General features: G+C 41.8%; 3 protein-coding genes and 1 long non-coding RNA gene across 4 annotated transcripts; 1 reads left to right on the top strand and 3 right to left on the bottom strand.

Annotated features, from left to right (window-relative positions):
• Positions 1-466: 466 nt before the first annotated feature.
• LOC111025779 (uncharacterized) lies at positions 467-913 on the bottom strand. Its single transcript, XM_022303670.1, has one exon. It carries the CDS (start codon positions 911-913, stop codon positions 467-469), a length of 447 nt encoding a protein of 148 aa, XP_022159362.1.
• Positions 914-5,535: 4,622 nt separating this feature from the next.
• On the bottom strand, positions 5,536-6,204 carry LOC111025667 (uncharacterized). Its single transcript, XM_022303562.1, has one exon. It carries the CDS (start codon positions 6,202-6,204, stop codon positions 5,536-5,538), a length of 669 nt encoding a protein of 222 aa, XP_022159254.1.
• A 7,031-nt stretch (positions 6,205-13,235) lies between these two features.
• On the top strand, positions 13,236-15,570 carry LOC148209661 (uncharacterized). Its single transcript, XR_015792978.1, has 3 exons — positions 13,236-13,590; positions 13,695-13,879; positions 15,291-15,570. It is a non-coding gene; the product is annotated as an uncharacterized LOC148209661 (long non-coding RNA).
• A 2,296-nt stretch (positions 15,571-17,866) lies between these two features.
• Positions 17,867-18,229, bottom strand: LOC148209660 (uncharacterized). Its single transcript, XM_088126941.1, has one exon. It carries the CDS (start codon positions 18,227-18,229, stop codon positions 17,867-17,869), a length of 363 nt encoding a protein of 120 aa, XP_087983067.1.
• Between the last annotated feature and the right edge of the window lie 4,028 nt (positions 18,230-22,257).

Raw genomic sequence — 22,257 nt, 5'->3', positions numbered from 1 at the left:
TTGGTGGTCCCATTGAGTTAGGAGAAGAAGTTATAATGGAGGTCTTCAAAGGTATGAAGTTAATCTCTTTCTCTTTACCTTTTTCATCATTTTTTCAAGCATGCTTATTTTAGTTAAATTGCTTCATTAAGTGTATTATGATCCTTAGCTTCCGCTGTGCATGTCTAAGAGTTCCATCAAGAACAGCGTTATGAAAACATTTTTCGGGCGAAACGGCCATATTCTCGCCCAAGAAATATTTCAGCGACTTCATTTGCACTAACTGAAATATTCCTCGCTCGTGAAATGTTTCAGTGATTTCCATACTTTGTTGTTTTTGGGTAGAATATGAATGGTCGATGTTGTATTGGTTCGTTTTATGTATCAAATTGCCTTTTTAACATATTTTTCTTATACGAAGCAAGATAAGTAGTTTATAAGAGCTAGGTAATAAAATGATGGCAGAGTACTAATAAGCGAATTTGATTCAGAATATAGATCGGTTTGCCCACATTTCTATGGCTAATTTCTCCCTAAAGAAACTAATGTTGTCCTGAGTTAAGCTGGTCATATTTGACCTTGTTACATCATACTCGAAGTATTTAACACAAAACATCCCGCAGTCGCCAGACCCGCTTTGCTGAGGTGCGGACGTTACTTGATGAATGCGCCATGGCATATACGGTAGTGTCTGCCTCAATACCTGAACACCGGCCCTGTGCATCAACGCCGATAGGACAACAGTCATCAGACGTAACTCCGACTCCAGAGTTGGAAAGGGTGTCATCGACCTCATCAAATCCCACATAATGATCTCATCATCCTGCAGATCGATGTGTACCATAATCCAATGGTTGCCACCGATGTTGTATGGCAGGTAAACAACATCCAGATCAAGCCATCGTGTCTGATAGTCGGTGTGCGTCCCGTCCATATAGCTCAGGATGGTCGTACACTTGCCAACCCAATCGTATTCCGCTGCAACTCTTGCAGGTACTGCGTTCGAGCCGTCATGCGTTGATATAGTTCGTCTGTTCGTCGAAGAAAGTTCTGCAACGAAGAAAAAAGTTCGATTAGCCCATGAATTTGTAAGAATGGTCAGCGTATGAGATATATATATATATTACATACCGCAAGGACAATGTCACTGGTGGTGAATCTTCGACAACACAAGTCCTGCCGTTGCTCAAGTTTGTTCCGCGTGAACATAAACAACGAATCGATCACCTATATAAGTTATTGTTGTTAGAAAAAAACTAAATACCAGTACAACACATATTTAGGGTTTCGAACCCGTACCTCATTCGTCATCCACTTGCCTGAGGTGATAAGGTCACGGAACCATATCTTTCCTCGATCACCATAACATGATTTGCAAGTGGCGCGGTCGGTGTTAGGGTTTGCCAGCCAAGCATGAAACTTTTGGATTTGTTCAGAGCGGACGTGGACTAGTGGGTCATATCGCATTACCTTCTTCCGCTTTCCGTCCACCATGACATTGAACGACCCCGAAGCTTCCATAGGAGCTTCCTCTTCCGAGACCCCTGCCGAGGGTTCTAACGTTCAATGGGCTGCGATAGCACACGTACCTCATCCAAGTCCGGTTGCGACGTCGATGCATGCTCAGCATTATGAGATTTTGCTTCTCCCGGCCCTTCCGCATCAGAGTCTGTGAAATCCTCGGCGTATTCGTCCTGGATAAATTATGTTAGCAAATAAAATCTTGTGTTTAGAGATGAAAAGTCAAAAATAAATAACTCGTTGTCCATAGATGACTCTAACGGAAGCGAAATCGATCATAATATGGTTCACCGGTCTGCTCTGAACAGGAGTCTCCTCGAGAGGGGCAGCCTCAAAACGCGCATGTAGACCGGTATCCATACACTCCTTGTGCACGTCCTCTGTACCCATGTCTTCCTTGCGCGATAAGGCTGGTGGATGTTGTTGATACAGGTAAGAGTAACCTTCTTTAGACCATGCTTACGATCGAATTTGAACTTATGGATTACGAACACATACCTCACGTTCTGGTAAGACCTGGTCCCCAATCGTTTGGCCGGACTGATGTTCCTTTGTCTCGTGCACGATCATATGGGGGGGATCGATGATCATGTCATCCGTGTCGTCCTCGTCCCCAGGAGATGGTGTAGAACCATCGCCATCCTTAGGACCATCACCCCGATCACTTGGTCCCCCACTAGGTGCATCACTCGGACCATCTCCTGGCCCAGGGCCATCACTCGAACCATCTCCTTGCCCAGTACCATCATGAATGCTGCCTCTTCTCATGTCATTCGGGTCGACAGGTAAACCCTATACAATAGAGGACAAGTTAGTTATCGCTATATGAAAACGACATCATACTTATTATAAGTGAAAACTGTTATTACCTTAGCGATTCTTCGCAACAACTTCCGGATGGATTTTAATTCAGCTTAATACCTTCGTACCCATCATCCATGCGCTTGTCCATGCGCTTCATCTGTAACGCCTCGGGTCCCTCAGGCCGTTGGTTAATCTCGAATCAGGAGATTTTCATTTATGTTAAATTAAACTTTAATTAAATTTATATATATATCGGGCTCCGTGTGGTTAGTTTTGTCTTAAGTTGGAATGGATTTCTTTTCTCTTGGGCTTGGTCATGTTGGGCCTTTTGGGTTGGTTTGGTTTTAACACAAAGGAAAAGAAAGTTAATAAAAAGAAAAGAAAAGAAAACACATAGAGTTTTTCTATCTTCTTCTTCCTTCTTGCCCTAGCCGCCGTCACCCCCCCTCCTCGTTGAGTTTCTTCTCCGGCGACCACACCTCACGGCGGCAATTGTAGAGGCGGCGTCTCCTCGAACCAGCAGCAGCGCGACCCCTCGGCGATCTCCATCGGCGGCGGTTCGCGAGCAACGGTAGCAACTCAGCGGCGGCGCGACTTCGAATCCCTTCGGTAGTCGTCGACGACAGCAGTGCGGCGTTTTCCGACAGAGACCCACGAACGGCGGCACGATCTTCCCCTCGGTGGCGTTCGAGCAGCGGCGGCCGGCGACCCACGGCGTTCCAGCGGCTGCAATTCGTAGCAGGTGCAGCGGCGGACTGGAGTGTAGCAGCTTTGTTTGGGTGTTTTTGGCGGCGTCTCAGAGTTTCGATGATGACCTACAACACGTGGAAGCGTGGTTTGGATGACCCAGACGTTGTTTTAGCGTTCAACAACGTCGAAAGAGGAGTTGGAGTATTTTTCTTCTGCTGCAACTCATGGACAGCAGTGTTTCAGTAGCATTCGGGCTTACCCACATCTGTTCGGAGCTCGATTTAGGCTACCCACACCTTGGTGAGCTAGATCTAGGTTACCCACACCTATACGAAGTCGATTTTGTGGTAATGAGTCATTTGAACCCTCTTAGGATTAATTTCGAAGGCTGAAACGTATATGTAACTTGCTGCTTTTCTTGTTTTAGTTCCTCGGTGTGAGATCGACGCAAAACTTAAGGGTGCGGTTGTGTGTAAGTAGACAAGGGGCGTGTTCGTGCGTTAATGTGTGCTAGTTGGTCTCTAATGTGCTGTTTTGTGATGTTTAATATTGATTCTGATACGCTATTGTGCTAGGTAACTCTCGTTTGTGTTAATCTATATACTTGGTGTAGTGTTGAATATTCGTCGGTGATGATGGTGAAATTTTGCCTTGCTAAACGGTTGAGAATTGTTGTGGGATGATGTATGTTTACAAAGGATGCACGTTAAATCAGAATTATTGTGATTATGTTTTCTTATGATGTGGGCGTGCTTGTATAGTTTACATAAGTGTTCATTTATGATGTGAGCGTGCTGGTTGAGCATATATAAACGTTTCTTTATGTTGCGAGCATGCTGGTCTAAGTCATATTATTTTCTTATGAGATGTGGGTGTAATAGAAGCATATTTTCGGACCCTGTTCGCAGGCTAGGGGTTGATGTGGAGTTGGCTATGATAAGGAACGTTGGATTCTTGGGGAAAGTGAATGGGTGAGTGTCAGGGCGTCAGGTATAAATGGTCGGGGGCTGATACGTCACTAATTGAGTATCGAGGCCTCCGGTAGAAATGGTCGAGGGTCGATGCGAGGAGTCTTTTGGAAGGAAAACTATTGGGGCCTTGGGTAAAAATGGTCAAGGGCCGATAGATGGTGAAGTCATCGGGGCTTTGGGTAAAAATGGTCGAGGGCCGATGCAATAGTGTCGGGGCTCTGGGTATAAATGGTCAGGGGCCGACTCTACTCGAAAGAGTTAGCTGTGGAAGGCTGGGATATCTGTGATAAGCGTAGAGGTACTTGAGATGTTAGGAAGACTCGAGGGTGGTAACTAAATTGTTCATGGTTGTGGTTGACGCCGAATCTTATAGAGTGTGTCTATGTTTAATTGCATAATGTGATGAAGAGCATGACTGTGAATGTTACATGATTGTTTGTTGAGCATGATGTTTGTGTGTTGTTGGTGAGGGCTACTTACGGAGTATATTTTATATACTCCCCCCCCCCTCTACAATTATTGTTTCAGGTGAAGGTTTCATTGGCAACCGTGGTGATGAGACGGAGGAGACATGACGAGCGGGGACCATAGGCTGCGTAGTTACTTTTGCTTAGCTTAAGTTTTAGATGGTTAAGACCTTATGTTTTGGTCAATAAACTATTTGTTCTTATTTGAATAATTGGGAGGTTCCCACTTGTTGTTTATTTTATTTCGGGATAGGTGTTTATTTTAGTTTTCTTCCATTCATTGAGTTTTGCCTAGTTGGAATAATAAAGTTGCCTCATGAGGTTGTCCACGAATGATGTTGATTGATATTCTATAGAGTTGATTCATTGTTAAATTGATGAGAGGTGAAGCTTGAGTTTATATAATTTTTTCACAGGGAGTTGACATCTCGTGTTTGGGGTTAAGTTTAGACAGTTGGGTAGTTAACGTGACCTAGAAGTGTGTGGGAAGTTCTGGGGCGTTATATCATCCGTTTCTCAACTTTCCTCAGATGCACACTAGACATGTGTACCTTCTTACCACGTCCCTTCTCCTCCTTCTCCTCACCTCTTCGTGGACGTCTTCTCTGATGCCTTCGTACACGTTCGCTTCTTGTCTCCCGTCATCCTTCTCTGGTCCTGCACGTGCACTTGATGGTTCAGTAGCATCGTTCTCGCGCGGGACTTCGTCCTCACTTTCGGGCTCCGATGGTTCGAACGTCTTATTTAGGAAGGTCGTCTCAGCATCCATTGCTTCAATTGATCGAGTTTTTCCATACGGCAATGGTAATGAACGTGTCGGCATAAATATGGAAATTAAAGAAACTTATAGGTATAAACATGATTGAACTTACTGTGCTAGATCGAAAAATCTCTCTTTCCAGCACATGCCATGCAGTTGAATGGCCACACCTCCACCGAAGAATCCGTGGCACGGCATCAGGATTTACCTTATTGGCCACACGCCTAGATAAGGAAGATATAGTCTCGTAGGCCCACACCTGTAAGTATTAGTTGTGGACGTTATTGACCAGATTAAAGGAACGAAAACTGGAAAAAAGTATTGATGCTCATACCTGGAACGCCTAAGGGAAACCGTAAAGACTGTACAATTTCCTGAACCCGCCATCCTTCGACCTCTTCGTTGGGCCACGCTTCAGACTATATATAGTCTTATCAAAGGACATCATACCCCAGTCGTGGTTGCAGCACGTTTCACAATCATCGACTATTCCCAACAATGTATAATCGTACTTCAGGGTCCTCTCTCTCCCCAATAGAACTAACTCCATTAAGTAAACAATAGATATCTTGGCCGCGTCGAAGTCATCCTCGAACCGTGTGACAATATAAATCTTCTCAAAATCACTTAACAGAATGTCGTTGCTATCATTAAAGTAAAGAGCCCTAAGTCTGTGGGGAGATGTGTCTTTTCTAACAGGACTCCTATCATACTTAAGGCCAGAAATAATGTCAAACTCTCTCCGCCGAAATAACACCTTACTCCCAAACAGGTTGAAGCTAATGGTGTTAGGTGTACTACTATCCTCGATCTCCCTAAGTAGGATTTTGTGTATCAATGACACGTTAAATACGAGGTCCAAGTCAAGGAGGTGGCCGAATACAGTTTTCCTAAACATACTAAGCTGTGGTGGGGTCAATTTACTCTTAATGGCTGTTGTAGTCTTCGCTAGGTGCGACAGATAGGTTAAGTTGGCGGAGGCATTGGATGAGGGAGGGATTTTAGCTACCATTTCCATTTTGAATTAACCTGTAGATTGGTAAATAAAGGATTTTATGATCAGAGAAAATGACAAACCATACATATAAATATATGCTAATAACCATCCAACCCAAAAAAAAAAAAACTAATTCTGTAAACTTTCTTGGGCCACATTTCGAGCAAAGTCGTGTACGAGATTCAACACCACTTGAATGATCCTAACATGCAAATTCTAAAGACACAAGAAATTGCACAAGAAATGGGAGATAAATCTCTCAACCAAGCTAATGAGAAAACTCACTTTTCATTCAACTTCCAATTGTGTTTACAACAAGACATCTCAAGGTTATATATAGCCATCCTAGCAAGCCATATGAAAAGTCTTAAGCAAATGAAAAGACTTGTAACTTACAAGAAATGAAAAGACTTGTAAATGAAAAGACATAACTCACAAGAAATAAAAAGACAAGCAAATGAAAGGTTAAGAACATGGAAAGTCAACCAAAATAAGTGCTATCTCGTCCATAATGAGGGATGTGAGTGTTTGACTTGGTTTTTGAATTGAATGAGTTGACTTTGACTTGTCTTCATGGAGTTAACTTTGACCTTGACCAAGTAGACTTTGACTTGCCTTAAAAACACTTAAAAATGCATAACTTGCACCAAATTGAAGTGCATAGTTCCAACTTCTTGCACATCTTCCTTTTAATTCTCGTGTCGAGTTCACGAACGCTTGGACACGAAGTAGTAAGGCTTGTTGAAGCTTTCGAGCTCTTGATCTTGTAATTGGTCCATGAGGCATGACAAAGAGAGCTCCTTGGTTCATATCAATGTTAGCAGTATTAATGAACTCGAACATTTCGCTCGGGAATCATTAATCCTGTAAAAATTCTCGTGGACTTTCTCGGGCGAGAACGAGCACCGAGAATTTTTCCAAAGCCTATAACCCCCCAGTTTCAATTTACTTCACGCGAAATGCCTCGAGAATTTGTAGTGTTATTTATCCGTCTAGCAAAATTCTCGGGGCATCTACTTCGCCCGAAATGCCTTGAGAATTTTTCCAGATGATAAAATAATACTACAAATCCAAACCCACCACGCCCGAAAGACCCCGAGAATTCTTAATTTCTCAAATCCCTAACCTAATTCGCCTGAAAATCACCGAGAAATCTTCAGATTCCTAAGAACACACTCCAAAACGTTGGTAATCCTAACCGACTTCGCCCGAAACCCACCGAGAATTCTCCAGATTCTAAACAATCTAAGCCCTAACCCACTTCCTACGAAATAACTCCGAGAATACCTCCCATTTGAAAAACCCACAACGATGGTCATCTTCAACCTCCCATACACCTCAAACAACCAGAAATCAGTACAAATACTCGCCGGAAACTAAAACCCCTAAAAATCTAAAATGAAATCGACGGAAAAAAAAACGAAATCGAAAAGGAAAATAGGAAATAAATAAAATGGAACCTCTAATCGAATCTTCAATGTCCACGCTACGTTCAAAACGAAATGGAACCTCGAATCGAAGCTTTCTGTGTTGAAGGGAACGGAGGGAATCGAAAATGAGAAGAAGAAGAAGACGCAGAAACGAAACGAAACGGAAGAGAAAGAGGGGGAAAGGCCAATAGTTGGTTTTTGACTTCAGGGGCACAAATGTAATTTGATTTCTTTTTTAATTAATTAAAATAATAAGGTAGGTCATTCAAAACAATTTTAGAGGGCAGAGTTATTTGAGCCAAATAGATACTTGAGAGGGTCATATGAGTCATTTTCCGACTTCAAATCCTTCAAATCCATAGATCGAGTTCCCATTTCAATTAAAGAGAATTAATACCAAATAAGCGGAAGCGTACCTTGATCCATAATTGAATGTCGATTGACGGGTTTGATCTTCCAAGGCTAGATGAATCACGATTTTCTTCTGGTTTCTACTATGTATATTCATAGAAGAGGAAATAGGTTCTCTTGAAGGGATAAGATAAAACTGACGTGAGGATGATCTGACTTGGGGACCATAACCCCTATGTAATCGACCAAAAACCACTGGTCGGTTACAACGTTTTGATATTTTCAATTTGACCCCTCATCAAATTGAAAATTATTTCATGGTATCTATACATTTTGCCCATAGCCATTTTATAATTACTCCATTATACCAAAAGCTTACAAATAATTAGATCACTTATCTCGGTCTAATTAAATAGCAAAAACACAATAAATTAATACATGTGTGGCCCCATATTATTGAAAATTCCAACAAGCTATGCTTGCAAAAGGATGTTGGAGATTGATTAAGAATCCTGATAGTATACTTGTGAGGGTTATGAGGGGTAAATATTTTGTTCATGGTAACTTTACGAGGGCTAAAAGTAGGGAAAAATCATTCCTTTGTATGGCTGCACATTTTAGTTCTTTTGAGACCTCGTTTATATTAAGTTGTTTGTTTATTTACTAAAAAAGAAAAAAAAAGATATGAATCTGTAATTTGACATAGTAAATTAAAAAAAATAAATCCACGCTATGGTACTCGCTACTCTACATAAAATATGATTTACAATACGTGGCACATCTTCTTCTACGTTGAGTTTATGAAAGATGTAAGTTATAGAAATTAAAAAAAAAATCATTCTTAATATATAATTAAAATAAAACAAAATTATGGAAAAAAATTAAAATCTTCCATTTTGAAAGGCAATGAGGAACTAGAGACATCTTACAGAAATGGGGATATTGTCAAGCAATATATATTGGAATTGAAGAACCAACAAAGAAAAGAAAGAAGAAAAAGATTCTATAGTTATTATGTTACATTTAATTTTTCCATATTTTTATTCTTCATCGTAAAGGTCACTGAGAAATATATTTTTATCCCTTTCTGGGAGTGTATTTGGACCATTCGTACTTCACCTTGCTTCTATTGGTGTTGGCAGATATTCTTTTGTCCAGGATGTTTTTTGGTCTTTGTTTCGGTTTGCGATTCGTGATGGTCATCATTCTTTTGTTTGGCATGACGCTTGGTTTCCGGGGGTCCAATTTATTCGAGGTTTGGTGATCGGATGCTACAAGCTTGTCCCGGGCAAAGGTTACTTATTTTCCTTTTCCCGATGGTTCGTGGTGCTGGCCTCGGGGGTCGCCCGATCTTCATCAGTTGGTCTTTGAGGTTTCATCTGTTTTGGTTTTTGTTGGGATGGAAGATGTGCCCGTTTGGATTCTAGCACCGTCAGGTCTTTTCTCGGTGTCGAGTGTGTAACGCCTCGTGTCCTTCAGGTTAGTTTAGTCTCGAATTAGGAGATTTTCATTTAATTCTAAATTAATTTTAATTAAATTTATGTATATCGTATTACGCATGATTGGTTTTATCTCAGGTTGGGATGGGTTTTTCTTTTGGGTTTTGTTTATGCTGGGCTTTTAGTTGGGTTGGTTTGGTTTTAAAACAAAGGGCAAAATAAAAGAAACCCTAAGGAAAAGAATCAAATTATTTTTTTTCTCTTCCCCACTTTCAGCCGCCGTACCCCCGCCCACATCGTTCCTTCTTCTTCTCCGTCGACTACCATTCCTCGTCGGTGCCTTCTTCGTCCGGCCAACAGTTCGCGTGCACAGCATCCTTTCGCAATAGCGGCGGCGCACGGCGGCAGCGTCTCCTCCGCGGAACAGCAGCGACGGTGAGCTCGGTGCAGCGGTGCAAAACCCAGGCAGTGTTCGCGGCGTTTCGACTTCGAAAGATTTCGGGTATTACCGGCGGTTTCTTCGATTTTGGCTGCGTGAAGCGCGTCTCCATCGGCCAGCCAGCAGCAGGAAGCTTTGGTGGTGGCGTTGTTCGAGTCTGGGCGTGATTTTCTTGTCGAAAGTAGCGTTCGGGCACTTTTGGCATCAACCCACATCAGATCTAACCCGTTACGCATAACCCACCCCTCGTTTAAGCCATTTCAACGTTTTCGGGAAAGACCCAATTGATTTTGGTTGCTTTCGATCGAGAACTAGGAGCGTTAGGCGTGAGTAAGTAGACAAGGGGCGTGTGCGTGCGTTAATGTATATTAGTTGGTTTCCATTGTGCTGTTTTGTGATGTTTAATATTGATTTTGATACGCTATTGTGCTAGGTAACACTCGTTTGTGTTAATCTGTATGCTTGGTGTAGTGTTGAATATTTGTCGGTGATAATGGTGGAATTTTGTATTGTTAAGCTGCTGAGAATTGTTGTGGAATGATGTGTGTTTACAAAGGATGCTCGTTAAAATGGAATTATTGCGATTATGCTTTCTTATGATGTGAGCGTGCTAGTACAGTTTATATAAACGTTTCTTTATGATGCGAGCGTGCTGGTGCGAGTCATATTATTTTCTTATGAGATGTGGGTGTAATAGAAGCATGTTTTCGGACCCTGTTCGTAGGATAGGGGTTGTTGTGGAGTTGGTTATGATAAAGAACGTTGGATTCTTGTGGAAAGTGAATGGGTGAGTGTTAGGGCCTCGGGTATAAATGGTCGGGGGCTGATACGTCACTAATTGGGTATCGAGGCCTCGGGTAAAAATGGTCGAGGGTCGATACGCCAATATTGGATAAAGATGAGTGTCGAGGCCTCGGGTATAAATGGTCGAGGGTCGATGCGAGGAGACTTTTGAAAGGAAAACTATTGGGGCCTTGGGTAAAAATGGTCAAGGGGCCAATAGATTGTAAAGTCATCGAGGCCTTGGGTAAAAATGGTCGAGGGTCGATGTAGCAGTGTCGGGGCTCTGGGTAAAAATGGTCAGGGGCTAACACTACTCGAAAGAGTTAGCCTTGGAAAGCTAGGATAGCTATGATGAGCATAGAGGTGCTTGAGATGTTAGGGAGCCTCGAGGTTGGTAGTTGAATCGTACATGGTTGTGGTTATCGCCGGATCTTATAGAGCGTGTCTATGTTTGATCGTATAATGTGATGAAGAGCATGACTATGAATGTTTCATGATTTTTGAGCATGATGTTTGTGTGTAGTTGGTGAGGGCTACTTACGGAGTATATTTTTATATACTCACCCCCCCTGCAATTATTGTTTCAGGCGGAGATTTTGTTGACGACCATGGCGATGACGTGGAGGAGACATGACGAGAGAGGACCATAGGCTGCATAGTTACTTTTGCTTAGCTTAGGTTTAGATGGTTTATGCTTTATTGCTTGGACAACAAACTACTTGTTCCTATCTGATTAATTGGGAGGTTCCCACTTGTTGTCTACTTTGACTCAGAATAGGTGTTTATTTTAGTTTCTTCCATTCATTGAGTTTGCTTAGTTGGAATAATAGAATTGCTTTATGGAGTTGTCCACGGATGACGATTGATTGATAATCTATAGGATTGATTTTTGGTGAATTGATGGGAGCTGAAGCTTTATTTTATATAATTATTTCACAGGGAGTTAGTTATCTCGTGTTTAGAGATAAGATTAGACAGGTGGTTTAGTTAACGTTACCTAGAAGCGTGTAAAATGTTATGCGGCGTTACAGAGTGCGTGGGATGTGTTGCAGCCGGCTAGGCCTCCTGTTCCTTGGTTCTCTTCGCTTTGGTTCGGTGGGAACATTCCGAATCATTTTTTCATTGCTTGGTCGGTGGTACGTGATTGGTTTGCTACGCGAGATCGCTTATGTCATTGGGATTCTTCCGTTAGTTTCCAGTGTGTTTTTTGCTGGCTTTGAGTCCCGGGATCATCTATTCTTTGAGTGTCCTTTTAGTTGGGAGGTCTGGTCTAAAATGATTGTGTGGGTTGGTTCTTATCACTGGATTTCATATTGGTCTACTGAGCTTACTTGGATCTATCACATTAGTGTTAGGAAGTCTGCTCGTCGTTGTGTGTGGCGTTTGGCATGGACTTCGGCTGTTTCCTTTATTTGGAGGGAGTGTAATGCTAGAGTTCATATGGGTGGGGTGGGCCGGTCGACTTCTGTCGTCTTGCGCACTTTGAAAGCTGAGGTCTATTTTCCTTGTACTACTTGGCCTGGAAGTTGCTGCTTAAACTCTGATCCTATGTTTATCTCGACCTACGATTTGTTTTCTTAATTTACTCTCTGTTTTCTTGTCTTGTGTCTGTCCGTTGGATGTTGTGTCTTGATCTCGGGCTTTGAGATCCTATGTTTTCTTTGCTTAATATATTTACCTTTGAAAAAAAATATATGCTAAGAAACAAAAGTCACAAACATAAACCTAATGCTTTTGTTTCTTACAAGTTTATACAAAGAACATGAAAATAAACCAAATTAAATAAAGAATATCAAAATGAAAAACATTGGGCGGATAGCTTGACATGAGATCTAATATCAAAACAAAAGAAAGGAAAAGAAGTTTTGATCTTTTTATATTTGAGGCTAGTATCTATTTGATCACTTACATTTTTAATCCCTAAAACTTAAAAAGTAGAGTTCTGTAACCTCGTTTAACTGTTAGTTGACTAATAGTAAGATGACGTGGTAGTTAACTAAATTAGTTATTTTATTTGGTTGATTTGACAATATATTGATTTAATAATTTATTTTTCATGATGGTACTCTTTTTTCTTTCTTTCTTTTTAATAATCTACCGTTTGTTTCTGAAACTCACCATAAGCTATTGTTTTCGTCTTTGTCGTCCATCAATGTAACCACTGCTGACTTCTAACGACCTTCATTGACCAAGAGGGAGGAACGAATGAATTGGAGATTTGGAATAAGAAGAGAGAAAGAAGGAAATGTTTTGACAATTAGAATAGAAAAATGGTAAAATAGATATATTTATCTAACTTTAAACAAGAAAGGTGCTAAGGATCCATGTTTAAAAGATGAGGGAGCTACTAAGAATTATCTATACCATATTAAGAAGCAAGCATCCTTAGAAAACATTTTTAGACTATATTACCCTTCTCATTTTTAATGAATCATAATTATGATTGTTGAATGCGACACTTGTTTTGGATCATTGGGCCAATTACGAAACTCTATTATTGGTTTGTTTTAACAAGGAAGGGTTGGGTATGTGGGCCTTAAACATAAGGAAAAGAACCCAAGCCCAAAGGAGTTAAAAGTTTGAAACAAGAAAAGGGAACCCTAGCCACTTGTTCTCATTCCTCTTCTCCTTTTCCCCTTTTCCTCTCTTGTTGAAGCCGTCGGCCACCCCCCTCCCACTCGGACTCTCCCTTTCCGACACAGCAGCACCGACGGCAGCCATCTCAGGCGGACACAGCGGCAGCAGCGGCGGCGGCAGCAGGTGCAGCGTCGAACAGCAGCAGCGCGTGACGGGCGGCGGCGGCGTCCGACGGGCAGCGGCGGTGTGCGACGATCAGCGGTGGCGCGTGACGTTCGGGCAGCTGCAGGCAGCATCGATACACGCGGGGCTGTGTTCGCGGCGTCCTTTCTCCGATTCAACAAGCCTAACGACCTCGAACAACTTAGATCCGTGAAACCCGGTAACTTTTCTTTGACCTACCTTTGTTCGAAGTTAGATTTGGAGTACCCACACCCAAACGAAATCGATTTAGATTACCCACACCTAAGCAGGGTTGTTTTGTAGCAAGGGACATTGAAACGAAGCCGTTGGAGATCGTATTGGACGCTTTTCGCTGCTGCAAAAACGTGGACAGCAGCGTATTGGTGGTGTTCGGCGATTATCTACATCCGTTTGAAACCCGATTTACGCTACCCACGTCTTGGCAAGCTAGATCTAATTTACCCACACCTATACGAAGTCGTTTTGCGGTAACGAGCCCCTTTGAACCCTCTTAAAGATGTTTTTTTGAAGGCTGAATGGTACATTTAAATTGCTGTATTTTTCTGTTTTTATGCTTAGATGTGAGGCCGACGCAAACTTAAACACGTGGTTGTGTAAGTAGCACCAGGGGGCGAGTGCGTGCGTTATTTAGCGTTAACGGAATGTTCTTGATGCTGTTTTTTTTTTTTGTTTTTCTTGTTAAAATAATTTAAATGAGCATGTAAGGATTGTTGGTTTGATTTGTGAATTCTAGCGAACTTGTTGCCGTATTTCTATTATTGAACACTTTTGAGGAAACATGCTTCCTATTCTTGTTGTTGTAGGTGACTAGTAGATTCTGAACTGTTGTAGTTAGAAGTAATTGGCTCATGACGTTTTGCAAATGGGATGTAGATGAAATGCTAGCTTGGTTATACCGATAATTTAATTCATATTGTCTGGTTGTGAGCTGTTGGATGAATTTTGTTTATTACGTGGAAAAGCATGTTTGTAAACGGTGCAGTGATTTAGAATGTGGGAGGTTTACTTGTAGGTGGTCATGGAAGGGTTAGTGAAGTGGTGAAGGGTGAAGGGTAAAGGGACGGGTTGATAGTCCGTTAACCATGGGTGTTCTGACCTGAAAAATGCATATAAATCGCTTGGAGGTTCAAAGCCTTGAGTAGTGGCCTTGGGGATAAATGACAAGGCTAGACATCAAATTTCTGTAAACGTGTATTGGGGTCTTGGGGATACATGTCAAGGACCAATACGCTGGGAAGTCATCGGTACCTTGGGAATAAACGGCAAGGACCGGTGCACAGTTCAGGCCTTGGGAATAAATGGCAAGGCCAAACGTCAAGTTTCTGGAGAGGAGTATTGAGGCCTTGGGGATAAATGTCAAGGGTCAATACGACTCGAGGAGTTAGGCTTGAGGGATTAAAGAAGAGTGGAGCTTGCGAAGTAGTGGTGTTTGGCCTTGGGAATAAATGGCAAGGTCGGACATCAAGTACTGGAGAAGGAGGAGGTACGGTGACTTGGGAATAAATGTCAAGAGCCGTCATGCCTCGAGAAGTTAAGCGGGGAGTGATAAAGGGGGGTGTTGAGGAAGGTTTAGTACTATGAAACAAGGGCTAGCGATTCATGGGTTGTGGTATTGGTAGTTTCGACGCTTAGTTGTTGTATGTAAATGTCAAGTTATTTGTTCGCTATCTCTCTCTGCTTATTTGGTTGTCTTGCTCTTGTTTTGTTCTAAATGTCAAGTTAATTGTTCGCTATCTCTCACTGCTTATTTGATTGCCTCGCTATTGTTTTGTTCTTTATGTTGTGACTGTGAGCATAATTTATTTTGTGCTAGTTAGGAAGTGCTACTTACGGAGTACCTTATGTACTCACCCCCCTTTGTACCTTTATATGTTTCAGGTGTGAACGGGGTCGACCGCGGTGATGATGTGGAGAGGACTTGACCGAGGAAGGATCACTAGTTTAGTTAGTGAGGATAGGGGGAAGGGTAGTTGGGTACGAGTAGCCTTGAGACATATGTTATTGCTAGGTGTGAACCGCGGAGGAAATTTTGTATTCTTTAGAACTACTTTAATTGTTATGGATGTTGTTGGTAAACGCGTCGTTGTTGTCATTGGAGTTTAGGTGCACGGTTGTTTTTACTTATTTAATAATTTTTGCCACTGAGGCGAATTTGAGATGTTGTTGTTTTCTTTTAAATTGCCCACGGAGGGCGGAGTTCTGACAGTTTATGACATTTATATTTCTGTTAGAACGTATAGAAGTCGAAGCTTTAATTCATCTAAATTATTTTCCAGGAGGTTGCTTATCTCGTGTTTAGAGTTAAGGTTAGCCAGAAGAATTATTTAGCATTGCCTAGGATGTTTATATGAAATCTTGGGGCGTTACACTTTGAATTAAAGTTTACATTTGAGAGAATTAATCAGAGGATTATACATTAGAGACTGTAACACCCACATACATAAATACAAATACAAGTTTATTAATTCGAGTCATTTCTCTTATTGAATTTCTCGTCAAACAATGCTATTTACTTTAATAAAATATTTCAAATAAAAAAAATTTCATTTCATTTTCATAAAAATTTTGAATTCTCAATATTCTATTACATTCAATTGGAGGAAATTCAATTTATTTGCATAACCGAAACAAATTAATTATTCAATATTGCTAGCTAATTATTAGCAAACAGTTACAATTTTAATTTTGATGATAAATAAAATAAAACAGTTGTCTATTCAAATTCCATTAATAAAAATACATATAAATGTAATAGAGATCTATCTGTGGAAGTGAAAGTTTCAATGAGATATAATTTGCTTCAAAACACATGTGGATTGCCAACTTCCCATCGAATCTTGCATAACCGACTAACGAGAGAAGAATATGGAGTAGCCCTTCTGTTATTTAGTTTTTGTCCAAATTTATTTTGTTACTATTTTTTATTATTGTTGATGCGTGGATTTCGACCTTTCGGTTTTCCTTTTCGCACACACCTAATTCGATGATACGGAAACTGATACCTGCAAAACCAAACCGATCTAAATCGATGTGACCTTAGTCACATGAGCTCCGATGTCTAAGTTAGCAAATGGGAGTTGGGAAACAGTAGGTTTCAAGTATGTTACTTGCCTCTAAAGGGTTAGGCTGCACTGCTATTTATAGCTGTGAGGATGGTTCCAGAACCTTCTGCAGTCGAGCCCTAATTCGGAGTTGCAAGGCCCAGTGATCGTTAATCAATAAAGAGGGTGGATGTTGGGCTCGGTCCAAACAGGTGTGTTGAACCTCTTGATGTAAATCCGAGCAGAGGAAGTCCAAATGGTACCTTGGCCCGAAGGCCAAGGTGAGAAGCCGACGCCTCGGGGTCGATGAGGTCTCGGCGCCGAGGCACTGTGATGGCCACGGCGTCGAGGTGGGGTCGGCACCGAGGCGCCGTGATGGCCTCGGTGCTAGGTCGCCTTTTGGTACGGGTCGGCCCATTACGTCGCGGGCCGGTCTCCCCCAATCAATGATCTCGGGTCTTGTTTTGTGTCGTTTTTGTTTCCTATAACAATGGCCCCAATTCTCAAAACAGAAGGCGAATAATTGTGTCAAGATCTTTGTTTTGAGAGTACCTGTCGCGTGTCGTTACCACGAGATCATTCTATAACGTAGCCTAATTCATATGTATATCAGTCGCTAATAATGTCAAGGTTTCTAACGCATAGAGCTTCTACCAAATGCTTTTGATCCAATTTTTGATTTTATCTGCTTGGTTCCTGCTATTGGTTTTGTGCCTTGTGCTTGTCGATATTATTCATGAATTAGAAGTTTTTTCCAATTTTTGTTGGCCATAATCAAGTCTCCTGGACCATGTTTTATTCTCATCTGATTTAAACTATTTACTTTTGGCCTTGGGATCTAACTTTAACAGAACTAATGTTGGTACCTTTGGATTTCTAACACGCCTGGCTTTTTATGCCAAACAGTTTTATATCCTGCATTTTTCTGCTTTAGTTTTGACCATGCAGACCATTGTTGACTTTTTGCCTGTTTGGCTTGCTTCTAGGCCTATTCCAATTTTGAGTTTCTTGATTGGTCGTAGATATGTAGATATTCACATGATGCACCATTGGTTGAGAAATTTATTTCAGAATGAACATAAAAACTAAGTATCACGTAGAATGTCGAAGACTTTATTAGTAGGAAGATCGTCCTGTCGAACATTTAGTTACAATAATCTTAGTTGGTCCAAATAATGGAAAAACATAAAAATGTTTAGAAATGTGTCAAACTAGTGGTAGTATCTTTTGAGGTGCGGATCGTGCCATGGGTGTAGTAATGCCTTTCCCCGTTGGCCCGAACGTCCCGCTAGTTGAATCTTTGGTATTAGGCATGATCTTTCTTAACACTAGATCACCTTCTTTAAAGTCATGTTTCTTAACCCTCGAGTTGTAGTATCGAGCTATACGATTTTTGTATTCAATCGTTCGTAGTCACGCTGTTTCTCGATGTTCTTCTAACAGGTCGATGCTAAGTTGCACGGATTCATTGTTGTCAGGTAGACTGAACTGCTCTACCTTTGGGGAGGGGAGACCAATCTCCACTGGCACTACTGCTTCAGAGCCAAATGATAGTGAAAATGGCGTTTCTCCAATCGAAGTACAAGGCGTTGTCTTGTAGGCCCATAATGCATTGGGAAGTTCCTCTGCCCACAACCCTTTAAGCTTTTTTAATATGGGTTTTAGAGTTCTTTTGATGATTTTGTTGACTACTTTAACCTGCCCATTAGCTTGCGGATGTGCTGCCCAACTCCCTGCAAAATTCTCGAAAGGCATCATTGTTGAACTGCTTCCCATTATCACTGATAATGGTGTAGGGTATTCCAAAGCGGCAAATTATGGTCTTCCAGATAAAGTCGGTGACCTTTTTCTCAGTAATTGTAGCTAGGGCATTGGCTTCGGCCCACTTAGTAAAATAGTCGACTGCCACCATTGCAAATTCGGTCTGGCTCTTTCCTAGTGGGAGGGGTCCTATAAGGTCTATTCCCCACTGAGCAAAGGGCCAAGGACTCATAATGCTTGTTAGAGGCTCTGGCGGTTGCCTAGGTACTGTTGCAAACCGTTGACATTTGTCGCATTTTTTGGTGAATTGCTTTATGTCGCTTAGCATGGTCGGCCAATAGTACCCTTGTCGAACTATTTTGTAACTTAGGGATCGTGCTCTGGAATGGTTCCAATAAACGCCCTCATGTATCTCTCTCATGATAGTCAGCTTCATCGGGTGCCAGACATTTTAAAAGTGGCAACGAGTAGCCTTTTTTTTGAATAGATTGCCGTTTTTAAGCACATATCTAGCTACTCGTCGTTGTAATTGCTGGGCTTTTATCTTTTCAGTAGGCAGGATCCCCGTTTCTCAAATATTTGATCAAAGGGCTCATCCAGTTTTCTTCTGGTTGCCCTTGTTCGTCGATATGTACTGTTTCCTGAGCTTCTATGCTTGGCTCGGACAGAATCTCGACTGGTACAGTTCTTCCTAGGTCGGTTTCATAAGCTGCAGCAAGTCGAGCTAATGCATCTACGTTAACGTTTTAAGTACGTGAAATTTGTCGAATCTTGTATTTTAAGAACTGGTCGAGCTGGCTTTTTACCTGAGAAAGGTATTTCGCCATTCGCGGTTTTCTAGCCTAGAACTCCTATTTCACCTGACCTACAATCAGCTGTGAATCACTGAGTATCAGTATGTTCTTGACTCCAATGTACTTGGCCACTTTTAGTCTTGCTAGTAGAGCTTCACATTCGGCTTCGTTGTTGGATGCATAAAAGCTGAATCGTAGTGCATATTTGAATCTCTCTCTATCTTGTGAGATTAGTAGAAGTTCTGTCTCGCATCCTCGAAAATTTCAGGACCCATCTACGTAGAGTGTCCAGGGTTACTCTTCCTCAACCACTTGTGGGTCGATACTATATACTTGAGGTTCTGTTGGTGTTAATTCTGCTATGAAGTCTACCACAGCCTACCATTTCATGACAGCTCTTGGCTTATAGTAAATGTCGTACTCGCTGAGCTCCACAGCCCACTTTACCAGTCGTCCAGAAATGTCTGACCTTTGCAAAATCTGTCGCAAGGGAAAGTTGGTGAGGACGGTTATTATGTGAGCTTAGAAATACGGACGTAGCCTCCGAGCCGAAGTGACCAGTGCTAACGCCAACTTCTCCATTTGCGGATATCTAAGCTCTATATCTACCACTGCTTTGCTTGTGTAGTAGATTGGAGACTGTTGTCCATCTTCTTCCTTTATGAACGCGGAACTTACTGCAATGTCAGTTACAGCTAAGTATAAGTACAGTTCATCACCCACGATCGGCTTTGAGAGGAGTAGGGCTGCCCCAAGGTATGCTTCAACTCCTTAAAGGCAGCCTCACACTTTTATGTCCATTCAAACTGTCCTTTCTTCCTCAGGATTTTGAAGAAGGGTGGACACTTGTCTGTTGAACGGCTAACGAATCTGTTGAGTGCTGCTATCCTTCCGTTGAGTCCCTGTAGTTGCTTTCGAGTTCTAGGTGAATCCATCTCCAGAACAGCTTTTGATCTTATCTGGATTGGCTTCGATTCCCCTTTGGTGTACTAAAAATCTTAGGAACTTGCCTGAGGTCACTCCAAACGTGCATTTGGTAGGATTCAGCTTCATCTTGTACTTTTGCAAAACGTCGAATGTTTCTGCCAAATCCTCCTCGTGTTGCTTGTTCTTTCGACTCTTTACCAGCATATCGTCTACGTAGACTTCCATATTTTTGCCAATTAAGGCTGCAAACATCTGATTCACCATTCGCTGGTAGGTCGCACGTGCATTCTTCAATTCGAACGGCATCACCGTGTAGCAATACAAACCTCGGCTCGTGACAAAAGAGGTTTTCTCCTGATCCAGTAAATGCATCTTGATTTGATTATATCCAAAGTAGGCGTCCATGAAACTCAATCTCTCATGTCCTGCAGTGGCATCAACCAGTTGATCTATTCGAGGCAAAGGAAAAGAATCCTTTGGACATGCCTTATTTAGGTCTGTGAAGATGATGCACATTTTCCATTTGCCGTTGGGCTTTTTTACCAGCACTACGTTGGATATCCACTGGGGATAATGTACTTCCCGAATGAAGCCTGCTTTCAGTAGCTCGTCCACCTGCTCAGCTACAATCTCATTCCTTTCTTGGTTGTACGCGCGACGCTTCTGTTTCACTGGTTTATAGCTCTTGTTGACGTTGAGTCGATGTACCATGACTCCTCGATCGATTCACGGCATGTCTTCATGTGACCATGCGAATACGTCGGCGTTGCTTATGAGGAAGTTTATTAGGCTTTCCTTTTCGTCATTCCTCAATCTACTTCCAATGTTCACTCGTCGATCTTCGATTGTAAGAGGGACAGATTCTACCTCTTCAGTCAGTTATCCCCTATCAATGGTGGTCGAATTAAATTGATGACCAGAGTTCGATCTTGCCTCACCCGAGGGGTCGACCGCTTCATTCAGGCCCTTCCCCGAGTGATTGGTCGCTTCATTCAGGTTCGAAGTCGGTTCTCTCTTGTCAAGGGTGGTCGGATTAAGTTGATGATCAGGGCTCGGTCTTGCCTCACCCGAAGGGTTCGCCGCTTCATTCAGGCCCTTTTTTTCAGAACACCGCTGGCTCTCACCAGGATTAATGTCGTCTTACTCTACTCTACACGTCTCGGATTAGGATTTCGCTTCGACTAAGCTTGCTTTGATGTATCGTCCCCATAGATGGTGCCAATTGTTGATGCGTGGATTTCGACCTTCCGGTTTCTTTTTCGCACACATCTAACTCGATGATACTGGATCTGATACCTGCAAAAATAAACCGATGTAAACCGGCGTGACCTTAGTCACACGGGCTTCGATGCCTAAATTAGCAAAGGGGAGTTGGGAAACAGTAGGTTTCAAGTATGTTACTTGCCTCTACAGGGTTAAGCTGCACTGCTATTTATAGCTGTGAGGATGGTTCCAGAACTTTCTACAGTCGAGCCCTAATTCAAAGTTGCAAGGCTCAATGATCGTTAATCAGCAGAAGAGGGTGGATGCTGGACTCAACCACGAACAGGTGTGTTGAACGTTTTGATGTAAATCCGAGCAAAGGAAGTTCAAATGGTATCTTGGTCTGAAGGCCAAGGTGAGAAGTCGGCGCTGCTCGGCGCCGAGGTGGGGTCGGCACTGAAGCGCCATGATGGCCTCGGTGCTAGGTCGCCTTTTGGTATGGGTCGGCCCGTTACGTCGCGGGTCGGTCTCCCCCTGTCCATGATCTCGAATCTCGTTTTTGTTCCCTATAACAATTATATTAAAAAAAATTGTAGGAAAGCAAGAACCAAATTATACTGAAGATCAATGAAGAAAATGAGGGAGACTGATGAAATGGGGATTGTGAACGAAACACGTGCAAGGAGAGCACACCCGATCACAGAGTGCCAACATGCTTTTTTTTCTTTATAATAAACTAATATGAGATTAGTAATTTGGTAATGAATATTTAACATTGTTAATGTTTATGTTATTGGTCATAATTTCAAATGGGATTACACCTCCATCGTCATTCTACTACTTTTTATATTTTTTATATTTTTCTTAAATTTCTTTTAATTTTTTTTGTTCTTCTCTGTGTATTATTCATTATTGATGTATTATGAATTAAACCATGATCATTTTGACCAAATATTTATATTAAATAACATCTATAAAATTGTAAAATAAAAAAAAAACATTTACGAAATGAAAGCCTCTCTTTCTCATAAATTTTTACGTTGCAATATCAATCTATTACATGAAAAAGTATTCGATTGTCATTTTATATTGATTACTAGTAGGGATGGCAACAGAACG

This window comes from Momordica charantia, assembly GCF_013281855.1.
Source record: "Momordica charantia cultivar OHB3-1 chromosome 8 unlocalized genomic scaffold, Mcharantia_2.0 BLBB01000008.1, whole genome shotgun sequence".
Classification (NCBI taxonomy): Eukaryota; Viridiplantae; Streptophyta; class Magnoliopsida; order Cucurbitales; family Cucurbitaceae; genus Momordica; species Momordica charantia.
The sequence above is the reverse complement of the archived record's forward strand: the minus strand, read 5'-3'. Positions and strand labels throughout refer to the sequence as shown.

What these genes read in the sequence shown, in the direction of transcription:
- LOC111025779 (XM_022303670.1), bottom strand. Translation starts at nt 913, where the DNA reads ATGGACGGGACGCACACCGACTATCAGACACGATGGCTTGATCTGGAT.
- LOC111025667 (XM_022303562.1), bottom strand. Translation starts at nt 6,204, where the DNA reads ATGGTAGCTAAAATCCCTCCCTCATCCAATGCCTCCGCCAACTTAACC.
- LOC148209660 (XM_088126941.1), bottom strand. Translation starts at nt 18,229, where the DNA reads ATGGGAAGCAGTTCAACAATGATGCCTTTCGAGAATTTTGCAGGGAGT.